At 44.4% G+C, this 26,363-nt stretch overlaps 1 protein-coding gene across 1 annotated transcript in view; it reads right to left on the bottom strand.

Moving 5' to 3' along the window:
• Positions 1-26,363, bottom strand: part of INVS (inversin) — a 225,614-nt gene that overhangs the window by 85,213 nt on the left and 114,038 nt on the right. The window contains exons 6-7 of the mRNA XM_065399241.1: positions 11,300-11,480; positions 1,222-1,331 (exon numbers count right to left, since the gene is read on the bottom strand). Coding sequence (XP_065255313.1) covers positions 1,222-1,331; positions 11,300-11,480 — 291 coding nt within the window. The remainder of the gene's footprint in view (positions 1-1,221; positions 1,332-11,299; positions 11,481-26,363) is intronic.

The following is a 26,363-nucleotide window of genomic DNA, read 5'->3' on the forward strand; positions in this document are numbered from 1 at the left end:
CATGTTTGAAAATTTTTTTAATATTAACATTTTGAAATCCTTCATCTATATGACACACAATACAGGAAAACTGAATAAAACTTGTGAACACACCTCTGGATACAGATTATTCTACAAACCATTAGAAATCTGTTCTCAGGGCTATCCTATTTCATAGAATCATAGAAGATTAGGGTTGAAAGAGACCTCAGGAGGTATCTAGTCCAACCCCCGGCTCAAAGCAGGACCAACACCAACTAAATCATCCCAGCCAGGGCTTTGTCAAGCCGGGCCTTAAAAACCTCTAAGGATGGAGATTCCACCACCTCCCTAGGGAACCCATTCCAGTGCTTCACCACCCTCCTAGTGAAATAGTGTTTCCTAATATCCAACCTAGACCTCCCCCACTGCAACTTGAGACCATTGCTCCTTGTTCTGTCATCTACCACCACTGAGAACAGCCGAGCTCCATCCTCTTTGGAACCCCCGTTCCGGTAGTTGAAGGCTGCTATCAAATCCCCCCTCACTCTTCTCTTCTGCAGACTAAATAAGCCCAGTTCCCTCAGCCTCTCCTCGTAAGTCATGTGCCCCAGCCCCCTGATCATTTTCGTTGCCCTCTGCTTGACTCTCCAATTTGTCCACATCCTTTCTGCATGGGGGGCCCAAAACTGGATGCAGTACTCCAGATGTGGCCTCACCACTGCCGAATAGAGGGGAATAATCACTTCCCTCGATCTGCTGGCAACATTTCTACTAATGCAGCCCAATATGCTGTTAGCCTTCCTGGCAACATGGGCACACTGCTGACTCATATCCAGCTTCTCATCCACTATAATCCCCAGGTCCTTTTCTGGAGAACTGCTGCTTAGCCAGTCGGTCCCCAGCCTGTAGCGGTGCATGGGATTCTTCCATTCTAAGTGCAGGACTCTGCACTTGTCTTTGTTGAACCTCATCAGATTTCTTTTGACCCAATCCTCCAATTTGTCTAGGTCACTCTGGACCCTATCCCTACCTTCCAGCGTATCTACCTCTCCCCAGCTTAGTGTCATCCGCGAACTTGCTGAGGGTGAAATCTATCTCATCATCCAGATCATTAATAAAGATGTTGAACAAAACCGGCTCCAGGATGGACCCCTGGGGCACTCCGCTTGATACTTGATCATTATTATTCTACAATAATTTGTATAATCTATGTTACATTTTAAAATAATTTGCTTTATGTTTCAGATATACCATACTTACAGCAAAGTTGCTCTGTGATGCATAATGTAAGGGTGTTGCCCCTTGGCTATCAGATGGGATGGTTCCAAACTTATTTCTTTCTAACAGGAGATGGACAATCTGTGCATGGCCTGACAAAAGAGCAGAAATTAACATCTGAATAATGTATGCAGCTCACTAGTTGCTTTGCTCTGAAGTCTTCTTTCCTATTAAACAAAGGAAAATCAACGAACATGAATAAATGCTAGGACATTCAAATAAAATCATAAGACTTCACATGAGCTTTATGTTGCAATTGTCCAACTTGGTAAGCTGTTTTTGCCAGTGGTGCTCTAATTTCACTGTTCCTTCTACCCTCATCTTTTGCAGGCCACTAGGGAACTATGATGGTCTGGGAAAATGAAACTGAAGAAAAGGCCATTTAGCATCTAAAGTAAAAGATAAAAGGCTATTATAGTGTACTACTACACCATCAGTAGTACTTTGTCAAACAACAGTCTACTATACTGTAATAAGTGAGATGGATACTTCCATACAAGGCTTTGGAAATTACAACCAAAACCTTGAATCTGACCCAGTGGTCAGTTCAAGACAGCAAAGTGAGCCGTGGTCTGGAATGATGTGCTTTTGGTTGCTTGTGTTGCTTAAACCAGCAATTTCATTTCAAAGTACAGTGTGTTGTAGGAATCAAGCCTGGAGGTCCTTACTCAGTTTTTATTCAAGCAGAATTCCCATTGAAGATCATGGTAATCTTACTGAGAACGACATGAAAAACAACTAAAAATCTCAGGATTTGGCCTCTGGATATTATTTCTTGCAATCATTTGAAAAACTTCTTCTAAGTATTCTAATTTCTTCCCCCAAAACTCCAGTTTCCCCAAGCATAGCCATTATTTCAACTCTATGTTCCAACTCATTAAATTAATTCTATATGAGAAAGTTACTTACCTTACAGATACTGGAGGTTCTTTGAGATGTGTGGTCCCTATTTGTATTCCTCTGTGGGTGCACATGCACTTTATGTGCCTGGAGTTGGAGAATTCTTGCAGCCAGTGTCTACTGGTCTGCGCATGTGCCCTTGCTCTCGTTGTGCCTCGAGCCAAGGGTATAAAGGGTGGAGTAGACCGATCACCTCTCCAGTTCCTTCTCTACTGTAAATCCAGGAATGATCCGAAGCAGAGGGGAAGGAGGGCGAGTAGTGGCATACAGAGGGCGCACACATTTCAAAGAACCTCCATAAGATAATTAACCTTCTCTTCTTCTTTGAGTGCTGGTCCTTATGTGCATTCCACTGCAGGTGAATGACAAGCAGTACTCTAAAGTGTGAGGATGCAGGTGGCAGAGTTATTTGAAGGACCGCTGATCCAAAGGATGCATCAGCTAAGGAGTCCTGTATTACAGCCTAATGTCTCATGAATGTGTGGATGGAACTCCATGTAGCTACCTTGCAAATGTCAAGTAGAGGCACATCCTGAAGCGATGCCACTGATGTCGCTTGTACTCCTGTAGAATAAGCCCTTATCCCTGAGGGGAGGAAGATGTGACAGCTGGTAGAAGAGTAGGATACAGCCCGAGATCCATTTAGAGACTCTGGGGAGATATAGCTTGACCTCAGAGTCATTCTGCTATGGCGGGAAACAGTCTAGATGATTTCTGATTGGTTTCATCCTTTGCTGGTAGCAGGCCAAGGGAATGAAGTCTTCTATCCTACTCAGATGCATGTGGCTTCAGGGAAAAAACAGGTAAGTGGACTGACTGGTTTAACTAGAACTCTGAAAGTACCTTGGGGTGAACTTCAGATGTAGTCCTAATGAGACTTTGTACTTATGGAATATAGAGAATGGAGGCTCTGCCAGTCGGGCTCCAAGCTCATGTACCCTTCTGGCTGAAGTGATGGCCACAAAGAATAAAACTTTCATTAACAGGTGATACATGGAACACGTGGCTAGTGTTTCAAAGGGAAACTTAGAGAGTGATGGAAGTACAAGGTTTATGTCCCTGTGAGGGACAGGCTTCCTTACTGGCCAGAAAGTTCTGATTTGGCCTTTTAAGAATCTGTTAGTCAACGGGTGAGTGAAAATTAAATAATCATTTGATAGCGGATGGCAGGTACTGATTGCTACCAGGGGGACTACTGAACTGAGGGAGAGCCCAGTCATTTTGAGAGAAATAAGGGGAAAATCTGCGGACTCAGGAGACACGTGTTTCAGCTCTACCCAGGTGGAAAAACACCTTCACTTGGCTGAATAGCATTTCCTAGAGGAATCTTTTCTGCTGTTATCAAGGATAGTTTGTACAGCCTCAGAGCAGGAATGTTCTGGGGATGACAGCCATCCAGAAACCAGGCCAGGAGATGAAGTGCTTCGGGGTTGGGATGCTTGATCCTGCCCTTCTTCCGGGTCAAGGGATCATGAAAGGACTGCTTCCACTTGTGACTGACGGCAAAATGCCTGCGGAGAGTGTCCGCCAACACATTCTGAGCTCCCAGAAGATTGGCTGATGACAGGATGATTTGATTCCTGATACATCAGTTCTACAGAGTGACTGCTCCTACGCACAGGGGGCTGGATTGTGCCCCTCCTTGTTTATAGATGTAGAAGACGGTTGTGATATTGTCTGACATTATAAGGACATAGTGGAACTGGATAAATTGCACAAAAACTTTGCAAGCTTCTTGGACTGCCCAAAGTTCCAGAAGACTGACATGCATCCTGGCTTCGCTGGGCATCCAAGTGCCCTGGGCTGTCTGGCTGTCCATGTGGGGCCCCAAGCTCAAGAGGGAAGCTTCTGTAATGATCATCCTGTCCAGCGAGGGGAATAGGAAGGGGATGCCCACACATACCTGATGGGAATCCTTCCACCACATTACTTTGGAAAGAATTTTAACTCTAGATTTCATGCTGTGTTTGGCTAGCAAATACATTGTTTGGTGCCATGCCTCTAGGCAACGTAGTGGACTCCGGCGAATGGGGTTGTGATGCTGGCAGACCAGATGCCAATTCATGCCAAGGCCTCAGGCTTCACTGAACACTTACAAATACATAGCTGGAAACCAGCCTTGCTTACCTGTGTGTTAGCAGTATCAAAATAAATATAAGATGCTAAGTTGATAAGAATGTGTTCAGTGTTTTATAAAATGCAAATAGGATGCTGCATTGTATTGTTCTCTCTCAATTACATCCTGTGTTATAAATTGATGATAAGCATTTGCATTGTAATCCTCTGTGACTACGTAACTCATCAAACAGGGAAAAAGCCTTATGTAATGAAAATGATAGTCTCTAACAAGAAGATGTTAAATCCTGTTAATTTAAATGCAAAGAAGCCACTGTGAGAGATCAAGGATCAAAAACTTTATTAAGTGTATTCCTCCCTTTTCCCCCATGAAGAAGGGATCTGTTTTTTGGAGGGAAAAAGATATAAAAATGCCTCACAAGGAAAAATGATCATCTCTTTGCTGTTTGAATTCTCATAGGGCCAGAGACACTAAACTAAGCAGAGATCCCCAGAATCAACACTCTTGAGGCATACTAGCTCAGGAAGAAGCAACAGAGGGTCCTGTGGCACCTTTAAGACTAACAGAAGTATTGGGAGCATAAGCTTTCGTGGGTAAGAACCTCACTTCTTCAGATGCAAGTAATGGAAATCTCCAGAGGCAGGTATAAATCAGTATGGAGATAACGAGGTTAGTTCAATCAGGGAGGGTGAGGTGCTCTGCTAGCAGTAGAGGTGTGAACACCAAAGGAGGAGAAACTGCTTCTGTAGTTGGATAGCCATTCACAGTCTTTGTTTAATCCTGATCTGATGGTGTCAAATTTGCAAATGAACTGGAACTCAGCAGTTTCTCTTTGGAGTCTGGTCCTGAAGTTTTTTTGCTGTAAGATGGCTACCTTAACATCTGCTATTGTGTGGCCAGGGAGGTTGAAGTGTTCTCCTACAGGTTTTTGTATATTGCCATTCCTGATATCTGACTTGTGTCCATTTATCCTCTTGCGTAGTGACTGTCCAGTTTGGCCAATGTACATAGCAGAGGGGCATTGCTGGCACATGATGGCATATATAGCTCAGGAAGGCACATGTTGTGGCTAGGTGTAATATGTGCCACTTCTTTTCTATCAGTACCAGTGAGATGTGAACATCCTAAGTCCTAGGGCCATGACAGAAAACCCCATGAAACCAGGGCTCTATTGAAAATAATAAAATATAGGCAGAAAAATACTTAGGATGAGATTTTCTGAGCTAGATTTTAAACTCTTTGGGGCAAGGACTTCCATTTCTATTACATGTTTGTACAATGCCTAGCACAATGGGGCCTTAACCTGGTTGAGGTGTCTAGGCACTACCACGATATAAATGTTAAATAATTATGAATAACAGCAACAACAAAATCAACAATGCAGAGAATTTAGCCACATATATTCCATTACTTTAAACTGAAGATTTGTGGCTAAATCCCTGCATTGCTTTGAAAAGCTTGACCTTAATTTACTTAGTAACACTTTAGAATCTTACATTAAAATCTATCTTCAGCATATAATGGTTTTCCTTAATATTTTTAATTTTTTTTTGCTATTTCTGAAAATGAATACAGAGTTATTGACAGTGATGTCTCACAGTTCACGTTCACCATCATGGGGACCTCATCGAGGTCATGTAGTGTTCCAGAAGTCTGTGCACTTTTTTCTTTCTATGCCTTACAGATGAGAAAATTCCCCCCATGTAAATGGTATTTCTCTGATGGATGCGGTCAGTCGCAAACCAGATGATTTTTGCTTACAACATACTAGATAGACACAAGTGACCGATGCAGATTTTCTGGAGTGCCAATCCAAGGACATCTAAAATGTCTACTAATTTTCCTTTAGAAATTTATGGCCCTATCTGACTATGAAAAACTCTTTTCACTGGATTGCTTATTATATAGTTACAGTAGACCTATATGCTAACTGGAGTTGCAACACCTCTTGCTCTTTGCTTAACAGTTCCTTTATTGGCATCTCAGCTTCCCAAAGGGTCATGTGGATTAGATCTGTTTAAAGTGGAATGGCAGTGTTTGAAGCCTTTTCCTTATGATTTGGCACATCCTGCTCATTCTTCCTCACAGTGAGAGTGAGACTAGAAACAGTGAGATCAATTTTTTCTGATTTTCTGTTAGTGCTGAAACACACTATGTTTTCCTTTATTTAGACTGTATTTATTTACATTTGTAAGTGTATTTTTAGTTGTTGCTTCAGGGAACTAGTTTTGTGTTTGGTAACTTATAAAGGAATAAAACCATACAGCGTTTGTATATACAACTTTATAACTTGTCTATACTACAAATGCTTTGCCAGTATAGCTATGTTGATACAGCTATACAGATGGAGCCCCAGAGCATAGATACAGCATAAGCTGACAGAGGATTTTTTGTATCAGCATGTTACTACCACTACCCTGAATATAACATTGGCTGTGCTGACAGAATCACTCTTCTCTTGGCATAGAAGAATCATAGAATTCCAGTGCTTCACCACCCTCCTAGTGAAATAGTGTTTCCTAATATCCAACCTAGACCTCCCCCACGGCTGCTATCAAATCCCCCCTCACTCTTCTCTTCTGCAGACTAAACAAACCCAGTTCCCTCAGCCTCCCTCGTAAGTCATAAGCCCCAGCCCCCTGATCATTTTCGTTGCCCTCCGTTTGACTCTCTCCAATTTGTCCACATCCTTTCTGTAGTGGGGGCCCCAAAACTGGACGCAATATTCCAGATGTGGCCTCACCAGTGCCGAATAGAGGGGAATAATCACTTCCCTCGATCTGTTGGCAATGCTCCTACTGATACAGCCCAATATGCCGTTGGCCTTCTTGGCAACAAGGGCACACTGCTGACTCATATCCAGCTTCTCGTCCACTGTAATACCCAGGTCCTTTTCTGCAGAACTGCTGCTTGGCCAGTCAGTCCCCAGCCTGTAGCGGTGCATGGGATTCTTCCTTCCTAAGTGCAGGACTCTGCACTTGTCCTTGTTTAACCACATCTTTTGGCCCAATCCTCCAATTTGTCTAGGTCACTCTGGACCCTATCCCTACCCTCCAGCTTAATGTAATCCACGAACTTGCTGAGGGTGCAATCTATCCCATCGTCCAGATCATTAATAAAGATGTTGAACAAAACCGGCCCCAGGACCGACCCTTGGGGCACTACGCTTGATACCGGCTGCCAACTAGACATCGAGCCGTTGATCACTACCAGTTGAGCCCGACAATCTAGCCAGCTTTCTATTCACCTTGTAGTCCATTCATTCAATCCATACTTTTTTAACTTGCTGGCAAGAATACTGTGGGAGATCGTATCAAAAGCTTTGCTACAGTCAAGATATATCACATCCACCATCTCCACAGAGCCAGTTATCTCATCATAGAAGGCAATCAGGTTGGTCAGGCATGACTTGCCCTTGGTGAATCCATGTTCCTCATCACCTTCCTCTCCTCCAAGTGCTTCAAAATGGTTTCCTTGAGGACCTGATCCATGATTTTTCCAGGGACTGAGGTGAGGCTGACCGGTCTGTAGTTCCCCAGGTTCTCCTTCTTCCCTTTTTTAAAGATGGGCATTATATTGGCCTTTTTCCAATCAGCTGGGACCTCCCCCACTCACCAGGAATTTTCGAAGATAATGGCCAATGGCTCTGTAATCACATCAGCCAATTCCCTCAGCACCCTTGGATGCATTAGATCTGGACCCATGGATTTGTGCATGTCCAGCTTTTCTAAATAGTCCTTAACCTGTTCTTTCACCTCTGAGGGCTGCTCACCTATTTCCCATACTGTGTTGCCCAGGACAGCAGTGTGGGAGCTGACCTTGTCTATATGGGGGTTTTGCTGGCATACCTACTTCGGCTAGTGGGTGTGTTTTTTCACATTCCTGACTGACATAGTTATGCTGACAAAATTTTGTAGATCAGGCCTTATAGAGAGTCAGATTGGACATGTTAATGGAGAAAGTCAGTAATAGCAACATTAGAAAGATAAAAAATCCAACTGTATTTTTTCCTAGCTGAACTGGGGTTTTCGGGAGGGTAAAGGGAGTAGCATGACAGATGAATATCACTCACTATCGCATGGAGACAAGGGATGCCCATTTGCCCTCACAGTGTCTTATTATTAGCAGAATTTTGCAAAGCTTCATAACTAGAAGTAATGTGTTTTTCACATTAAATGACTGGTATATCAGAGAGGAGCATGGACATCAGCGTTTCTTCTGCTTGCTGCACTCGTTCACAAATAAAGCCATTTAGTACACCCACAGTTTCAGAGAACCTGATATTCATCTACTGAGCACTGCTGCTACTCACAAGTTCTAGAATCAAAACAAATCAGTTCCTTTTCATGCTAAAGTTTTCATTATACTACTTTTCAGAAATGTAACACTTTGCAATTTCAGGTGAAGTGCAAAATTCAACTTATTAAGCTTTGAAAAACCCTTGTGAGGCGAGAAGAGCCAGCTCTAAAATCATATACAATCAGTAATATGAATGATTATATCCTCAGCTGGTGTAAACTGGCATAACTCCATTGACTTCAATGAGCAGGTTTACACCTGCTAAAGATCTGGCCTATTGGTTCTACTGTTCTTTGAGATCCTTAATGCCCCTACAGGAGGGTAGGGTGCCAGCTTCTTGTAAATGAGAGGTTGTTAGGCCCTTGCTCAAGACACAGCCTCTTGATGGTGACAAACCTTACAACTATTACTTGTTTCTAACCCGTCTTTTTGCAGTAAGGTTATTGAAAATATGCTGGCGAGGCAACACCAGTATCCTCTGGAGTCCCTGGACATCTGTCATCCCTCTCAACCAACTTTTCAGCCATGATATAGTATGCAGATTGCACTGATTTCATTTGGCTAATGATTTCGTCTTAGCAATGGACAAATGTTAGTGTCCACGCTGATGCTTTTAGATATCTCTGATCAAGAGGTTCTGTTAACTCAACCACAGACTGTAGCAGTAGTGGCTGGTAACTGCTCATCTCTTTCAAGGGCTCTCTTGTACAGTGCTCTTCAGGGCCCTAGTCAGTCACACCATCCAATTCAATGCTTTTGTGGGTCTGCTTGGGGGGCAGTATACAGATTACATACAGTTCTGTCTCTCTCATCCAAAACCATGCTCTGACGTGTCCCTGGGAATGGGCAAGAGGGGATGAATCACTTGATGATTGTCTGTTTTGTTCATTCCCTCTGAAGCACCTGGCATTGGACACTGTTGGATGACAGGATACTGGGCTAGATGGATCATCAGTCTGACCCAGTATGGCCATTCTTATGTTCTTATCTAACCTGGGAGCTGTGATGTCTTTGCAAATTCCCGATTAAGATAGAAATTTAGAAGAAGGTGAACTGAAGCTCAATCCAGACAAATCTCTGGATGACTGGGGGCAGGATCTAGATTTAGCTAAGGTAATTATCTGATTCCCATTACTATAGTCTCTGACTAATTTACAAACTTTAATATCACCTGTCCGTGAAATAGGAAAGCATTATTAGCCCCACTTCACAGATGGATAACTTAAGCACAGAGAAACTAAGTGATTTGTCCAAGGTCTTACAGGAAGCTGGGAGTGGAGCAGGGAACTGAACCCAGATTTGCCAAGTACCAGGCTAGTACCCCTAGCCAATGGAACATCTTTCTTCCACAATACTAGAGTTTATGATTGCAGGGGCGTGCACATCCTTTGTCACTGAGTTTCCCCATTTAGGGGATCTTCTGGATCCCTTATTACTCCTTGCTTTGGTTGCCAGAAAAGTCATGGTCATTTATTTCACATGATGGTTATAAACAACTCTCTCTGATGTGGTTTTGTCATAGTTATCTGTGTAATTATCTCTCATTGGTACTGTGCTTAAGGAGACCAATAGAGATCTGGGCCGCAGTGTGTTAGGAACTGTACAAACACAGAATAAGAAATGGTCTCTGCCCTGAAAAGCTTATAATATAGCAGACAAAACGAAAAAAGGGGTTGAGGGAAGGAATAGAACATACATGCAGAGTGAAAAACATGATGGTTTGCAAACATCATGTTAGTTTCACCTTTTTTTTTTTTTTTTTTCCTCTCCAGAGTGGGGTTTTGCTGGGATGGGATTAGCTAAAGAGAAAGAGGGAGAGGGGACACTGAAGGGAGGGGGCTAAGAAAAGAGAGGGAAAGAGGAGGAGCATGGAAAGAAAGTGAATTGAGGCTGAAGTAAAGAGACTGTGAGGGAGGGGGTGGGAAGGAGTTGGAGCAAGCAGCTAATCGTGAAGGAAAACAATGTCCAGAGTAAAAACTCTAAAAACTAGTTACTGATGACATCATCAGTGTCTGAAACTCCCTACTCCAGCTGCTTGTCTTTGCTCCTGCTGAGTGGATCATCCTAGGAGTTTCTTTATTCCCCAAGCCACAAAGCTCCGAGAGCCTCCAAAGGTGGTGGTAGTGGGGGCTCTCCCTTAAAAACAGTTCTGGATCTGATTATGATGAGTGAGAAAGATAACCCCATTTGGGCCTCATCTTCCTCCTACTGACCCCTCATGGTGTAGCTGTACCTGCTGCAGCTGTTTGTTTCTGTTCCTCTGGGCTGAGTCTCTAGGTACCTCCAGATGGGATTATTCTAATGGACTCAGTGAGAGATTACCCTGGAAGCTGAAGGAACAGCTGGTGCGGAACGAGGTGGCCCACTTGCTCAGTTGTGTTAGCTACAGGAAGCATAAAACACAAGTGATCCAAACAGTGCAATGGCTCCCCCTAAGCACTAGGATGTAATTCAAATTGTTGATATTGATCTTTAAAGTCCTGGTTGGTTTGAGGCCTGAGAAACTGCCTCTCCACCTATGCATCCCATTTAAATTGAGAATAGCTAATATGCTCTCAGTAACTGCTCTTAGATTTGAATGCATGGTCTGCTGGTATAGAACATTTTCAATGGAGGACCTCAGTCTCTGGAATTTGCTTCCCAATTAGTTTGATAGCCTATCACAATTATTCTACAAAGATTAGTTAGCATGGTGCCAGGCAGGAATTTAATAGTAATAGGAGACAGGATAAAAAACAGACAACTGCCCTAAGTAAGTTTTGCATTTAGTGTTATTCAATTCACCCAGTAAAGCTGCCCAGTGAAGAGGAGTTCGAAAGAGGTTGTCATAAGATGTCACATTGCAGCCTTCATAAGAGGTCAGGACATCAACCACTGCCACATTCCCATCAGCAACTGCAAAATGAAGGGGGGTTCGTCCTTCATAGTCCTGCCAGTTCAATAAAGATTCTGTGGGAGCAGCATCCTGTTTAACAAAGACATCAGAAACAAAAATATGTTACATGAGTTTGAAAGAAAAACTACAGATGGATGGTGGAAAATGCCTCACAATAGGCAAGAGATGAAGTGTCACTAATCAGTACAGCAGGCACTGGATAGTTTTATAACCAATTACCTATACTAAATCTGCAGTTACCGTCAAATATTTTTTGCTGATGTTTTTGATATCTATCCCAAGCTTCTCTTGCAGTATTTCATCTTCAGTTCACACCAATGGGTTTTGCCCTGGTTATATAGTGTGAACAGATCCATACACAGGTCCTTAAAGGACTGACTCAAGTATCTGTGGAAACCATAATTAGATCTCCTCACATAATTAGATCTCTTTTTCCAGGCTTATAAAGCTGTGTAGATGGTCCCCCCTTTCCCCCAGCAAAAGATACTCCTCTTTACCACATATTAGTATTGTTGTTGTACCCTGGACACTTTCTAAAACACAAAGCTCCATTTTTAATTCTTTGAGGGGGTCAACAAGCATGTGGACAAGCGGGATACAGTGGATATGAAGGGGCACAGCAGGTGGTCACTGAAGGTGGGAGGGCAAGGAAGAAGAGAAGAGCAGCTAGTTCTATAGGAAGAGGGGAAGAGTCAATGGAGATAACAACACCAAATATGAGCCCCAGGAGGATACAGGATGGGTGGCAGAGGATTGCAAGGGAGAATAGGAATCGAGAGGACTTGCAGCCAGAAGGAACAGGGGATAGACCAGAGAATCGCACCATCACCAGGAAAAGGCAGGTCTACATGATTGGGGACACCTTACTGAGAAGAATAGACAGGCCTGTAACCAGAGCTGATCCAGAGAACAGAAGGGTGTGCTTCTGCCGGGTGCTAAGATACGGGATGTGGACCTGAGGCTGAAGAGGATCGTAATGGGAGCGGGAAAGAATCCACTGATTGTCCTTCACGTGGGAACCAATGATACAGCTAGATTCTCGCTGGAACGTATCAAGGGAGACTATGCCAGGCTGGGGAATACGCTTAAGGAAATCGAGGCTCAGGTGATCTTCAGTGGGATTCTGCCTGTTCCTAGAGAAGGGCAACAAAGGTGTGACAAGATTATGATGATCAACAGATGGCTCAGGCAGTGGTGCTATAAGGAGGACTTTGGGATGTATGGCCACTGGGAGGCATTCATGGACAGAGGACTGTTCTTTCGGGATGGACTTCACCTGAGTAGGGAGGGAAACAGACTTCTAGGATGGAGGCTGGCACAACTGATTAAGAGAGCTTTAAACTAGGAATTTGGGGGAGATGGCTGGGGGATGTCCAGGTAATCTCCACGCCGGATTTTAACATTGAGAGGGAAGAAAACGAAGTAAGAAAGGATACAGCCGTGGGTAGGAGAATGGACATAAGGAGGAAGGGTGGTGTAGATACCAGTCTAATAGGTGATACTGGTGGTAGAATGTCAGTGCCTAATTGGGTAACGAATGTGAGCGAAGCCAAACAGCAAAAATTAAGATGTTTGTATACCAATGCGAGGAGCCTAGGTAACAAAATGGAGGAACTAGAGTTACTGGTGCAGGAAGTGAACTATTATAGGGATAACAGAAACATGGTGGAATAGTAGTCATGACTGGAGTACAGGTATTGAAGGGTATGTGCTGTTTAGGAGAGACAGAAATAAAAGCAAAGGTGGTGGAGTAGCATTGTATATCAGTGATGAGGTAAACTGTAAAGAAATAAGAAGTGATGGAATGGATAAGACAGAGTCTGTCTGGGCAAAAATCACATTGGGGAAGAAAGCTACTAGAGCCTCCCCTGGGATAGTACTTTGGGTGTGCTATAGACCACCGGGATCTGATTTGGATATGGATAGAGACCTCTTTAATGTTTTAATGAAGTAAATACTAACGGGAATTGTGTGATCATGGGAGACTTTAACTTCCCACATATAGACTGGAGGACAAGTGCTAGTAATAATAATAGGGCTCAGATTTTCCTGGATGCGATAGCTGATGGATTCCTTCACCAAGTAGTTGCTGAACCAAAGAAGAGGGGATGCCATTTTAGATTTGGTTTTGGTGAGTAGTGAAGACCTTATAGAAGAAATGGTTGTAGGGGACAACCTTGGTTCGAGCGATCATGAGCTAATTCAGTTCAAACTAAATGGGAGGATAAACAAAAATAGATCTGTGACTAGGGTTTCTGATTTCAAAAGGGCTAACTTTAAAAAATTAAGGAAATTAGTTAGGGAAGTGGATTGGACTGAAGAACTTGTGGATCTGAAGGCGCAGGAGGCCTGGGATTACTTCAAGTCAAAGTTGCAGAAACTATCAGAGGCCTGCATCCCAAGAAAGGGGAAAAAATTCATAGGCAGGAGTTGTAGACCAAGCTGGATGAGCAAGCATCTCAGAGAGGTGATTAAGAAAAAGCAGAAAGCCTACAAGGAGTGGAAGATGGGAGGGATCAGCAAGGAAAGCTACCTTATTGAGGTCAGAACATGTAGGGATCAAGTGAGAAAGGCCAAAAGCCATGTAGAGTTGGACCTTGCAAAGGGAATTAAAACCAATAGTAAAAGGTTCTATAGCCATATAAATAAGAAGAAAACAAAGAAAGAAGAAGTGGGACCGCTAAACACTGAGGATGGAGTGGAGGTTAAGGATAATCTAGGCATGGCCCAATATCTAAACAAATACTTTGCCTCAGTCTTTCATGAGGAGCTTGGGGATAATGGCAGGATGACAAATGAGAATGAGGATATGGAGGTAGATATTACCACATCCGAGGTAGAAGCCAAACTTGAACAGCTTAATGGGACTAAATCAGGGGGCCCAGATAATCTTCATTCAAGAATATTAAAGGAACTGGCACATGAAATTGCAAGCCCATTAGCAAGAATTTTTAATGAATCTGTAAACTCATGGGTTGTACCGTATGACTGGAGAATTGCTAACATAGTTCCTATTTTTAAGAAAGGAAAAAAAAGTGATCTGGGTAACTATAGGCCTGCTAGTTTGACATCTGTAGTATGCAAGGTCTTGGAAAAAAAACATTGAGGTCAATGGTAATTGGGACAAAATACAACATGGTTTCACAAAAGGTAAATCGTGCCAAACCAACCTGATCTTCTTTGAGAAGGTAACAGATTTTTTAGACAAAGGAAACACAGTGGATCTAATTTACCTCGATTTCAGTAAGGCATTTGATTTGGTTCCACATGGAGAATTATTAGTTAAATTGGAAAAGATGGGGATCAATATGAAAATTGAAAGGTGGATAAGGAACTGGTTAAAGGGGAGACTACAACGGGTCATACTGAAAGGTGAACTGTCAGGCTGGAGGGAGGTTACTAGTGGAGTTCCTCAGGGATCGGTTTTGCGACCAATCTTATTTAATCTTTTTATTACTGACCTTAGCACAAAAAGTGGGAGTGTGCTAATAAAGTTTGCGGATGACACAAAGCTGGGAGGTATTGTCAATACAGAGAAGGACCGGGATATCATACAGGAAGATCTGGATGACTCTGTAAACTGGAGTAATAGTAATAGGATGAAATTTAATAGTGAAAAGTGCAAGGTCATGCATTTAGGGATTAATAACAAGAACTTTTCTTATAAGCTGGGAATGCATCAGTTGGAAGTAACAGAGGAGGAGAAGGACCTTGGAGTATTGGTTGATCACAGGATGACTATGAGACACCAATGTGATATGGCTATGAAAAAAGCTAATGCAGTCTTGGGATGCATCAGGCGAGGTATTTCCAGTAGAGATAAGGAGGTGTTAGTACCATTATACAAGGCACTGGTGAGACCTCATCTGGAATACTGTGTGCAGTTCTGGTCTCCCATTTTTAAGAAGGACGAATTCAAACTGGAACAGGTACAGAGAAGGGCTACTAGGATGATCTGAGGAATGGAAAACCTGTCCTATGAAAGGAGACTCAAAGAGCTTGGCTTGTTTAGCCTAACCTAAAGAAGGCTGAGGGGAGATCTGATTGCTCTCTATAAATATATCAGAGGGATACATGCCAGGGAGGGAGAGGAATTATTTAAGCTCAGTACCAATGTGGACACAAGAACAAATGGATATAAACTGGCCATCAGGAAGTTTAGACTTGAAATTAAACGAAGGTTTCTAACCATCAGAGGAGTGAAGTTCTGGAACAGCCTTCCAAGGGGAGCAGTGGAGGCAAAAGACATATCTGGCTTCAAGACTAAGCTTGATAAGTTTATGGAGGGGATGGTATGATGGGATAGCCTAATTTTGGCAATTAATTGATCTTTTATTATTAGCGGTAAATATGCTCAGTGGCCTGTGTTGGGATGTTAGATGGGGTGGGATCTGAGTTACTACAGAGAATTCTTTCCTGGGTGTCTCGCTCATGAGTCTTGCCCACATGCTCAGGGTTTAGCTGATCGCCATATTTGGGGTCAGGAAGGAATTTTCCTCCAGGGCAGATTGGCAGAGGCCCTGGGGGGGGGGGGGTTGCCTTCCTCTGCAGCGTGGGGCATGGGCCACTTGCTGGAGGATTCTCTGCACCTTGAAGGCTTTAAACCATGATTTGAGGACTTCAATAGCTCAGACATAGGTTAGGGGTTTATTACAGGAGTGGGTGGGTGAGATTCTGTGGCCTGTGTTGTGCAAGAGGTCAGACTAGACGATCATGATGGTTCCTTCTGACCTTAAAGTCTATGACTCTATATAGTGTACTTAGATTTTCAGAAAGCATTTGACAAGGTCCCTCACCAAAAACTCTTAAGCAAAGTAAGCAGTCATGGGACAAGAGGGAAGGTCCTCTCATGGACTGGTAACTGGTTAAAAGATAGGAAATAAAGGGTAAGAATAAATGGTTAGTTTTCAGAACGGAGAGAGGTAAATAGTGGTGTCCCCGAGGGGTCTGTACTGGGACCAGTCCTATTCAACATATTCATAAATGATCTGGAAAAAGGGATAAACAGTGAGGTTGCAAAATTTGTAGATGATACAAAACTACTCAAGATAGTTAAGTCCCAGGCAGACTGCGAAGAGCTACAAAAGGATCTCTCAAAACTGAATGTCTGGGCAACAAAATGGCAGATGAAATTCAATGTTGATAAATGCAAAGTAACACACATTGGAAAACATAAATAATAATTTAGATGGGGTCTAAATTATCTGTTACCACTCAAGAAAGAGATCTTGGAATCATTGTGGATAGTTCTCTGAAAACATCCACTCAACATGCAGTGGCAGACAAAAAAGCGAACAGAGTGTTGGGAATCATTAAGAAAGGGATAGATAATAAGACAGAAAATATCGTATTGCCTCTATATAAATCCATGGTACTACCCCATCTTAAATACCGCGTGCAGATGTGGTCGCCCCATCTCAAAAAAGATATATTGGACTTGGAAAAGTTTCAGAAAAGGGCAACAAAAATGATTAGGGGTATGGAATGGCTTCCGTATGAGGAGAGATTAATAAGCCTGGGACTTTTCAGCTTGGAAAGGAGACGACTAAGGGGGCGGGGGGAGAATATGAGAGAGGTGTATAAAATCATGGTGTGGAGAACGTAAATAAGGAAGTGCTATTTACTCCGTCTCATAACACAAGAACTAGGGGAAACCAAATGAAATTAATAGGCAGCAGGTTTAAAACAAACAAAAGGAAGTATTTCTTCACACACAACACAGTCAGCCTGTGGAACTCTTTGCCAGAGGATGTTGTGAAGGCCAAGATTATAATAGGGTTCAAAAAAGAACTAGATAAATTCATGGAGGACAGGTCCATCAATGGCTATTAGCCAGGATGGGCAGGGATGGTGTCCCTGGCCTCCGTTTGCCAGAAGCTGGGAATGAGCGACAGGGGATGGATCACTTGATGATTACCTGTTCTGTTCATTCCCTCTGGGGCACCTGGCATTGGCCACTGTTGGAAGACAGGATACTGGGCTAGATAGACCTTTGGTCTGACCCAGTATGGCCGTGCTTATGTTCTTAAAGATACTATTCAACACAGTGTTACAAAGGAAATCTAAGAGCCTTCAGATATTTTTTGTTTTTAAACACTGTAGTTCTATAAATACATGAGTTTCTAACTGGCTGAAGTTTGATCATTTAAAAACTTTTTTTAAATGTGTCATGGTCAACCAATCTGATCAGCTGACACAGGTTTCATTTGGTATAATAATCAATATTGGACATTGAATTAGGTATGAAGAATTCTAAAAATATTGCATGTAAAGACTTGACTTGTTTATCATGTTTTCTTAAAAGCATAATGTAAAATGTATTAGACTATTTAATGAAGTATTGCAGATGTATGGTCTCTAACTATATACTTCTGAAAAAAGAACAAGGTAGGTGCAACTGAAAAAATAGTTACCTACCTTTCGTAACTGTTTTCTTTGAGATGTGTTGCTCATGTCCATTCCATTCTAGGTGCGTGCACACCCATGTGCACAGTCATCAGAGATTTCTGACTTAATGGTATCCATAGGGTCAGCTGTGGCACCCCCTTGAGTGCCGCGCTAATGCATCAGTACATTAGGTGCCGCTGGCCCTACGCCCTCTCAGTTCCTTCTTGCCGGCAACTCCAACAGAGGGGCAGGAGGGCGGGTAATGGAATGGACATGAGCAACACATCTTGAAGAACACCAGTTACGAAAGGTAGGTAACTGTTTTTTCTTCTTCGAGTGCTTGCTCATGTCGATTCCATTCTAGGTGACTCACAAACAGTATCCCTGGAGGTGGGCTCGGAGTTCACGGTCGTACAGCTTGCAATACTGCTCTACCAAAGCCAGCATCGTCTCGGGCCTGCTGGGTAAATTCATAACGCGATGTAAATGTGTGGACGGACAACCAGATGGCAGCCTTGCAGATATCGTGGATCAGCACTTGGGCTAGGTAAGCTGCTGAAGAGGCTTGTGCCCTGGTTGAGTGGGCGGTTACAATCGCCGGAGGAGGCACCTTGGCCTGCTCATAGCGGTAGCGGATACAGATGAAAGAGACAGACCCTGGAGTTTAAGATGGAGGAGGTAATCCAGGATTAACTGCAGAGAGGCCCTCTTGGGTCGAATGCCTTTATCCCAAGTCCAGCATATATTCCATTTCCATTTGGTAGGTTGCTCTGGTTGAGGGCTTTCTGCTGCCCAGCAGGACCTGTTGGATATCGTCCGAGCACAGCCGCTCATCCGCATTCAACCATGCAGCAGCCAGGCTGTCAGATGCAGTGCCGTCAGGTTCAGATGCAACAGTCTGCCATGGTTCTGAGACAATAGGTCCGGCCGGAGCGGTAGCTGTAACAGGGCAGCCACCGAGAGGTCCAGCAGCGTGCTGAACCAGTGCTGTCGCGGCCAAGCCGGTGGTATGAGGATTACTTTTGCTCTGTCCTGCTTGATCTTCACGAGGACTCCATGGATTAACGGCACTGGAGGGAAGGCGTACATCTGAGCCCACGACCACAGAAGCAGGAACGAGTCCTCCACCTTTGGAAAATGATGCTGACTAGCTCCGAACGGAGCGACCACTCGTGGCGAGATGAGAAGGTCCTGCTTAGGCGATCTGCCAAAGTGTTTCTGGCCCTGGGGAGGTGTGCGGCCACGAGATGAATGGCATGCTGAACACAGAAGTTCCAGAGCCTGAGGGCTTCTTGGCAAAGGGTTGAGGATCGGGCTCTGCCTTGCTTGCTGATATAGAACATGGCGGCGGTACTGTCCATCAGGACTTGAACCACTCTGCCTTTTATATGAGGCAGGAAAGCTTGACAGGCCAAGCGTACCATTCTGAGCTCCCTGATATTTATGTATAAGGAGCGATCGCGACTCGACCAATGACCATGCATGCCGAGGTCGCCCAGATGAGCTTCCCACCCCAGATCCAAAGCATCAGAGACCAGGGTAACTGATGGGGCCAGGGCCGCAAAGGGGACTCCCTCCAACACTGATGTGGGGTCCAACCACCAAGTGAATGACGACAGTATGTGGTCCGGACCCTTGATTACCTGGTCTATGTTGTATCTGTTGGGGACATAGACCGATGCCAGCCATGCCTGTAGGGGCCTGAGATGGCACCATGTGTGTAAGTGCAGGCCGCCATGTGGCCCAACAGTCTCAAGCACGTGTAAGCAGTAGTGAGAGGGTGGGCTTGTATATGTGAGATTAGGTCTGACAACGCGTGGAATCGGGCTTTGGAGAGGAAGGCCCTGGCCCGAGTAGAGTCAAGGACCGCTCCTATGAACTCTATGTGCTGCACCGGAACCAACGTTGATTTTTTCTTGTTTATCAATAGACCTAGATCGCGACATGTGAAGCAAACCAGAACGTGGTGCTGCTGCACCTGATACCGAGACTGGCCCTTGATCAACCAGTCGTCGAGGTACGGGTAAATTTGAACGCCCCAACACCTCAGGTAAGTGGCCACTGTCGCCATGCACATTGTAAACACTCCCAGGGCTGACAAGAGACCAAAGGGCAGCGCTGTGAATTGGAAATGGCGCTGGCCCAACACAAAACAGAGGAACCATCTGTGTCCTGTGAAAATGGAAATATGTATCCTTCAAGTTGAGGGCGGCGTACCAGGAAGGGGATCCTGGAGGACAGGGAGACCATGTGAAACTTCAACTTCTTGAGATGCTTGTTGAGGCGATGCAGGTCCAGGATGGGTCTTAGGCCCCCTTTTGCTTTCGGGATTAGGAAATATCGGAAGTAGAATCCTTTTCTCTTCATATCCAAAGGGATCTCCTCCACCACTCCCAGCCTTTGGAAGTTTTCCACATCCTGAGTGAGGAGTTGCTCCTGAGAAGGGTCCCTGAAGAGGGACAGGGAAGGGGGGTGAAAGGGAGGGGCAGTCGAGAACTGTAGGGTGTAGCCCAAGGATATTGTGTGGAGCACTCAACGGTCTGATGTCACTCATGACCATGTCGACTGGAAGGGGCGCGAGCGGTAGAGGGAAGAACACGAGGGTGGATCCAGGTACCTGACTGGAGTGCCGTCCTCGGTCGCAGCTTCAAAACACCTGTCTCTGGCCCCCGTGGTGTTTCAAAGAGCCAAGTTGAGCTGGCGAGCGAGAGGATGAAGGGACACAGTGCTTAAATGCTTTGTCTTTGTCCTTTCTCCTGTAGGTACCCTGCCAGAACTCCCCAGGACCGAGGTGGAGGAGGCAAAGGTGGAGGCCGGAATTGCTTTCTGGCCTGCTGCGGAGTGTGGAGGCCCAGCGATCGCAGGATGGCCTGGGAGTCTTTAAAGCCATGCAGCTTTGCATCAGTGAGCTGAGAAGAACCCCGCGCCCTCAGAAGGGAGTTCCTGGATTGAGGCCTGCATCTCTTGGGATAACCCCAAAGATTGTAGCCAACAGCTGCGCCTGATGGCCACCGCCAAGGCAACCACACTGGAGGCTGAGTCTGTAGCATCCCAGGCCATCTGGAGGGTGCCCTTTGCCACCGCTTTTCCCTCCTCCAGGATCGTGGCAAGCTCGAGGGCCAGGTCCTGTGAAAGGGCCTCCCTGAACTTGATAAGGGAATCCCATAAATTAAAATTGTACCTGCCCAACAGGGCTTGATGGTTCGGTACCTGGAATTATAGGCTGGCCGTTGAATAAATTTTCTGCCAAAGAGGTCTAGTCATTTGGCTTCTTTATTTTTTGGCGTGCTGCTCATCTGGCCCTGCCTATCCCTCTTGTTAACTGCGGACATGACCAGCGACCCCGCTGGTGGGTGCGTATAGAGATATTCAAACCCCTTTGCAGGGATGAAATACATTTTTTCCGCCCTTTTGGACATGGGTGGAATCGGAGATGGGGTCTGCCACAGTGTTTTAGTAATCTTTAGGACCCCAGAGTGGACAGGTAGTGCGATGCGGGCCGGGGTGGAGGACAATATGACGTTGAACAAGATTGTTCCTCCAACTCCTCGATTTCGAGGTTTAAGTTGGTTGCCACCCTTTTAAGGAGAGCCTGGTGCTCCTTAAAGTTGTTGGGGGGACTGCCAGTCCGGGAGGGCCCAGCCACCGCTTTGTTCAGCCGCGAAGATGATGAGTGCATCACTGGGGGAGGGGCGGGTTCCCCTTCCCTTTCTGGAGACAGCTCCTTGGGTGTTGGTGCCTATTGATTTGTCTCCACAGTGGATTCTGCACCGTGTTTCGAGCCCGGTGCCAGCAGTTTGTCCGAAGCGGCCACAGAGGAGCGGTGGGAGTATGGAACCAGCATCACCAGTACCACCCAAGGGTTCCAACATGGCCATTGAGCAGGCCACTGTCCCTGCTGCCGGCATCGTGCTGGTCTTGTGGGCCGACGATGGGCTGAACCCCAGCTCTGACTCGGATTAGTCTCCTTCCGGTGACCAGAGTGGGGCTGTGGAGGCCCGCGTGTGCCGACTAAGTCTTGTCGGAGACCGGTGTCTAGAGGGCGGGGATTGTCGCCTGTCCCTTGAGGGGTACCGAGGCAGAGGAGATCAGTGCCACAATGGCAAGCAGTCCCGAACTGGCGGGGACCGGCACCTAGGAGACCGCCTGGGTGATAGAGATCTGCACCAAGGTGATCTTAGGCAGGAAGCTATCCAGTGCGGGGAACGCAGGGACCGGTGCTTCAATTCCGGCGATCCGTGCCTCGTGGAAGGAGAACACGGCGCTGGAGACCTGGGCCTTCTAGTCGGTGACCAAGGTCCTAGGCCATGGGGATGAATGCCTGCCATCCAGGGACTGATGGTTTTCCCTTGCCCTTTGGGGAGGTCCATGACTGGCTTGCCCTTGGGCGGCAGGACCGTAGCCACTTCCGGTGCCTGGTGCAACGTTTGCAGTACCGGTAGGCCCACCAGGTCTTTGGCAGCTTGGGCCGTCCCAGGCGACAAGATCCCCATAGAAACTGGGATCCCCTACTGCTCCCAGGAGTCGGATCCTTTGCTGGGCTAGGGGGTCAGAGCGTAGCGGTACTCCCCTGTAGCTCCGGGGCAGGCATGTGGCCTGAACTAGGTCCTTTGCCCAGAGCCCCCTTCCCCTCCTTGGACGGTGCCGGGGAGCCCTTTTTCTTCAGTTGCTTCTTGGGCACCAGTGAGGGGGGAACGGTGCTGGGAGGATCCCGGTGCCAGCGGGGCACTCTGCACCAATGCCGAGGTGCTAGGAGCAGAATCTGGTCAGGAGGGCTCCGACACCTGGTTCAGCGCGACCTCCATCAGGAGGGCTCTCAAACAGATGTCCCTCAGCTTTTGGGTTCTGGGATGAAAGTTTTTGCAAATCCTGCACTTATCCTTTATATGGGATTCCCCCAAGCACTTCAAACAGCTGCTGTTGGAGTCAGTGATAGGCATCAGCCTGTTGCATGACGAATACAGCTTAAAGCCCGGGGAACGGGGCATGCCCTGCTCCAGGGTGAAGTCCCAGACGGGACTCTAACCGCTAAACTAACACCTAACACTTATTTTAAATGCTAAGTACCTACAAACTATATAGAGAGGGAATAACAATGGGCTGTTAAGAACCGCTTACGCTCTTGCTATGCAAGACAAGGTGCTCTGACCAACCACCATGGGCGGTAAGAACAAACTGAGAGGGCGTAGGGCTGATGGCACATAATATACCGACGTATTAGCGCGGCACTCAAGGGAGCGCCACAGCCAACCCTACGGATCCTGCTAAGGCAAAAATCTCCGATAGAATGGAATTGACATAAGAAAGCACTCGAAGAGCAACATTCTTTGCTAGCCATTCAATATCAGCGCAACACACAGCCCCAGGGCTTTCAATGTGTCCCATATCACAAGCTCAACAAAGTGCAATCATTAAACTTCCATTTATCCTACGAAACAGGAGTGTCTTTTAACTCCCCTCCCCCAGCAAAATGATGTTACGAGCTGGGGAAATCTTGTTATGGGTCAAGTTACAACCTCTCTGGGATTGATGGGTGCGCCCCCCACAGCAGCGGCTCCACACAGCAGCAGCTGCTCCAAGATTTAGTCAGAGGTATTTATAGTATAAGTCATGGACAGGCCATGGGCAGTGAATTTTTGTTTATTTCCCTTGATCTGTCTGTGACTTTTACTAAAAATACCTGAGACTGAATTGCAGCCTTATTTATGACCCTGAAAGAAACCTGAGGAGAGGTTTTGGGGTAAGAGGTGCAGGATGAAAAGAGTGTTCTTGGTGCTGTGAACAAAAGAAGCTGTTTCCTGCTATTTTATTCCTTCTGTGTTCAGCGACACGGGACTTCGTACGTTTTTTGTAAATAAGCAAAACTGCATCAAAGAAATACCTATGATCAATTTCTTCCCTTAACTGGAATAACTTACTAGATTCTGAATGTCTGGCTAAGTGCTTGGGTCAAAAAGGGATAACAACAACAAAACAAGAACTCAGTGTTACTCAGTGGAATTCAGCTTGCAGGGCAGAAAATTTCCTACATAAAGGCAAAGAATTAAAATCTGGGAGCGAAATTCTGCTCTGTTTCACTTCTGAAAATTCAGAGTAACTCCACTGGTGTAACCGAAGAATTTGCCATGAGACATTAAGCAAGGATAACTTTCTGTAGTACAGAGTGGGGTTTAGATCATGATAAATGGGAAATTATCAAGAGAAAATACTGTACACGGTTGCATCCGACAATGTGCATGTTAAAGGGAAGCTCCAGTGAAAACTAGAAGACATTCTGATCACTGCACCTAGTAACAAAGGGGCCTGCCTGATCCAATTCCCATTAAATTACAGGGAGCTTTTGACTTTCCACGGGTATTGGAACAGGTCCTAAATCACCTATCTTTTCAAATGTTGTATATATTAAATGCAAAAACTAGCAGTGCCTCAATGCTGAGAATGATAAATCAAAAAGAGAAAAGTTTGGAAATTCCAGTTTTACGGTTTATACTGCAATGTTAATTCAGCCATGTTGCACATCTTGTATATTTTACTGAATAGATAAACCACCACAAATACATTTGGGGTTACATTTAACCATATTTCAGGTGCAACCTGGATAAGTTAACATTGCAGTATAAACCATAACTCTAGAATTTCCTCATTTCTGACTCATTGATTTCTAGTAATATTAACTACTGGAATTTCCTAACATTTGATTACTTTATTTTAAAGCTTAATGGTCATTTTTGGATGTAATATTATAAGTAAATATTTAACTATCTATGCCATATTAAGTAATCACTATAAGAGTTCTCAGTTTCATGCACTGGAAACATTAATTATAGACTTTTAATCAGTAGGTAGATAGTTATCTGTGCCTTACTAGAAAATAATGTAAAACAAACAAATATCCCCCCCTCACAAATAATAATAATCCAAGACCAGTATACCCAAACTAGACTGTAAGTACATTAATAAGAGTTGGGAAATAGGAATCTTTCCTATTAACTAAGTACACAATTAGAAGAAATGTTTTTACAGATGCCAAGCTGTTATAAATTTTAGAAAAATAATAGAAGTATGGCTTACAGTTCTACTACATTGCCAAACTGTTTTTACTCGAGCCATTACAATGAACGAAGGGGGGGAATTAAGTCTCTTCCCTCACTCTGTTATTTCTTGGGTACAGTTGGCTGTCGTGCTTATTTGGACTGCTTAGTAGGTGGAATATATGGCAGAAAGATGAGAAAGCAATCCCACTATTTTTAAGAGATGGCTCATTCAAAATGACAAAGTGCACAGCAATGAATGACTTTTTCAATGAACACTCCAAAGTTTATTAGAGAAGAAACGTGTGCACAAATTGATTATATTATTATTGGGAACCAGAAGATCATCATTCCCTCATCCCTAATTTATTCCTGCATTTTGGGAAGCTAAATTTTGGTTCATCCAGTGCTTAATGAGGAAGTTTTAAATCAGTGGTTTTCAAACTGCGGTATGGGGAGCACTGATGGTCTACAGAGCACTTCAACATAGTCTGCAGAGCTGCTTTTGCCACAATAGTGAAGGATCTTTTAAGCTTCAAGCAACAACTCTTGCTACTAGTTGTACCTAGTCCAGGACACAAGTGCTTCCAGATTTTTTTGACAAATTAAAATAAAAATAACTAAGCAGCTATCATCTCCTATACTGCTGCTTCTTGTCTTTCTTTGCTAGGTGGGTTTTTTTTTTGGTGTAAAGTTTAGCTGTGATTAGATTTTCACACAATGTTAAAATTGAAAGTGCAGAAATAAATTGCAAAGTGATCGGCAGTGATTAGAGTAATGGAGATGGCAGGAAACCATGGAAGCTTTTTGAACTAATAAATATCATGTCTCATACTTGTAAAAAAGAAATAAACAATAAAAGATAAGAAATAGGGATATGGAACTCAGCAGCTGCACCCATCAGATGGTGCAACTTTACTGTGTTCTTTTACCTTTAATTCTGTCCCAATTTTTTTTCATGTAACCGCATACTGTGGGGTTTAGAAAGGTGAGAAGGGAAGTTGTTCAGGAGATGATCTCCAGCTTAAATTCTGGCTCTACTCCGAAAGTTTACTTTATGAAAATGGCATTGTAGGGTTCCATGTTTTTTATGTCTTAATGATTTCTGTATCAAATATGATCAGTTGTTGCTAACTGCTAGCCCTGCACATTTAACCTACTCTGAGAGTCAAGTTGAGCTCTTTCCTTTTCATACATCATCATCTGTTATAAAGGTTTTGTAGGTCAAAATATGTCCTCATTTAAACCAGTGCTACCCCTTTCCCTTTCGGTGGCTTATCCAGGGGTAATCAGTTGGAACTTAATAAACAGTTGGTTGATAATGCACAAAGAAGTACAGAATCCTTCCACTCATGCGCTCAGATGTGTTGGCTCTAGAAAGAGTAAACAATAGTAAAAACTTACTTTTAGCATTTTTAAACTTGTAAAACCTAGCTCTGAAAGCAAACAAGGAACACATCTGTTGAGTAAGAAAGGGTCATCTGTGTATAGTTACTTTTCACAATAACACCCGACTGTGACGCTGATCTTGTAC

Source organism: Emys orbicularis, chromosome 2 (assembly GCF_028017835.1).
Source record: "Emys orbicularis isolate rEmyOrb1 chromosome 2, rEmyOrb1.hap1, whole genome shotgun sequence".
In the NCBI taxonomy this organism is placed as follows: Eukaryota; Metazoa; Chordata; order Testudines; family Emydidae; genus Emys; species Emys orbicularis.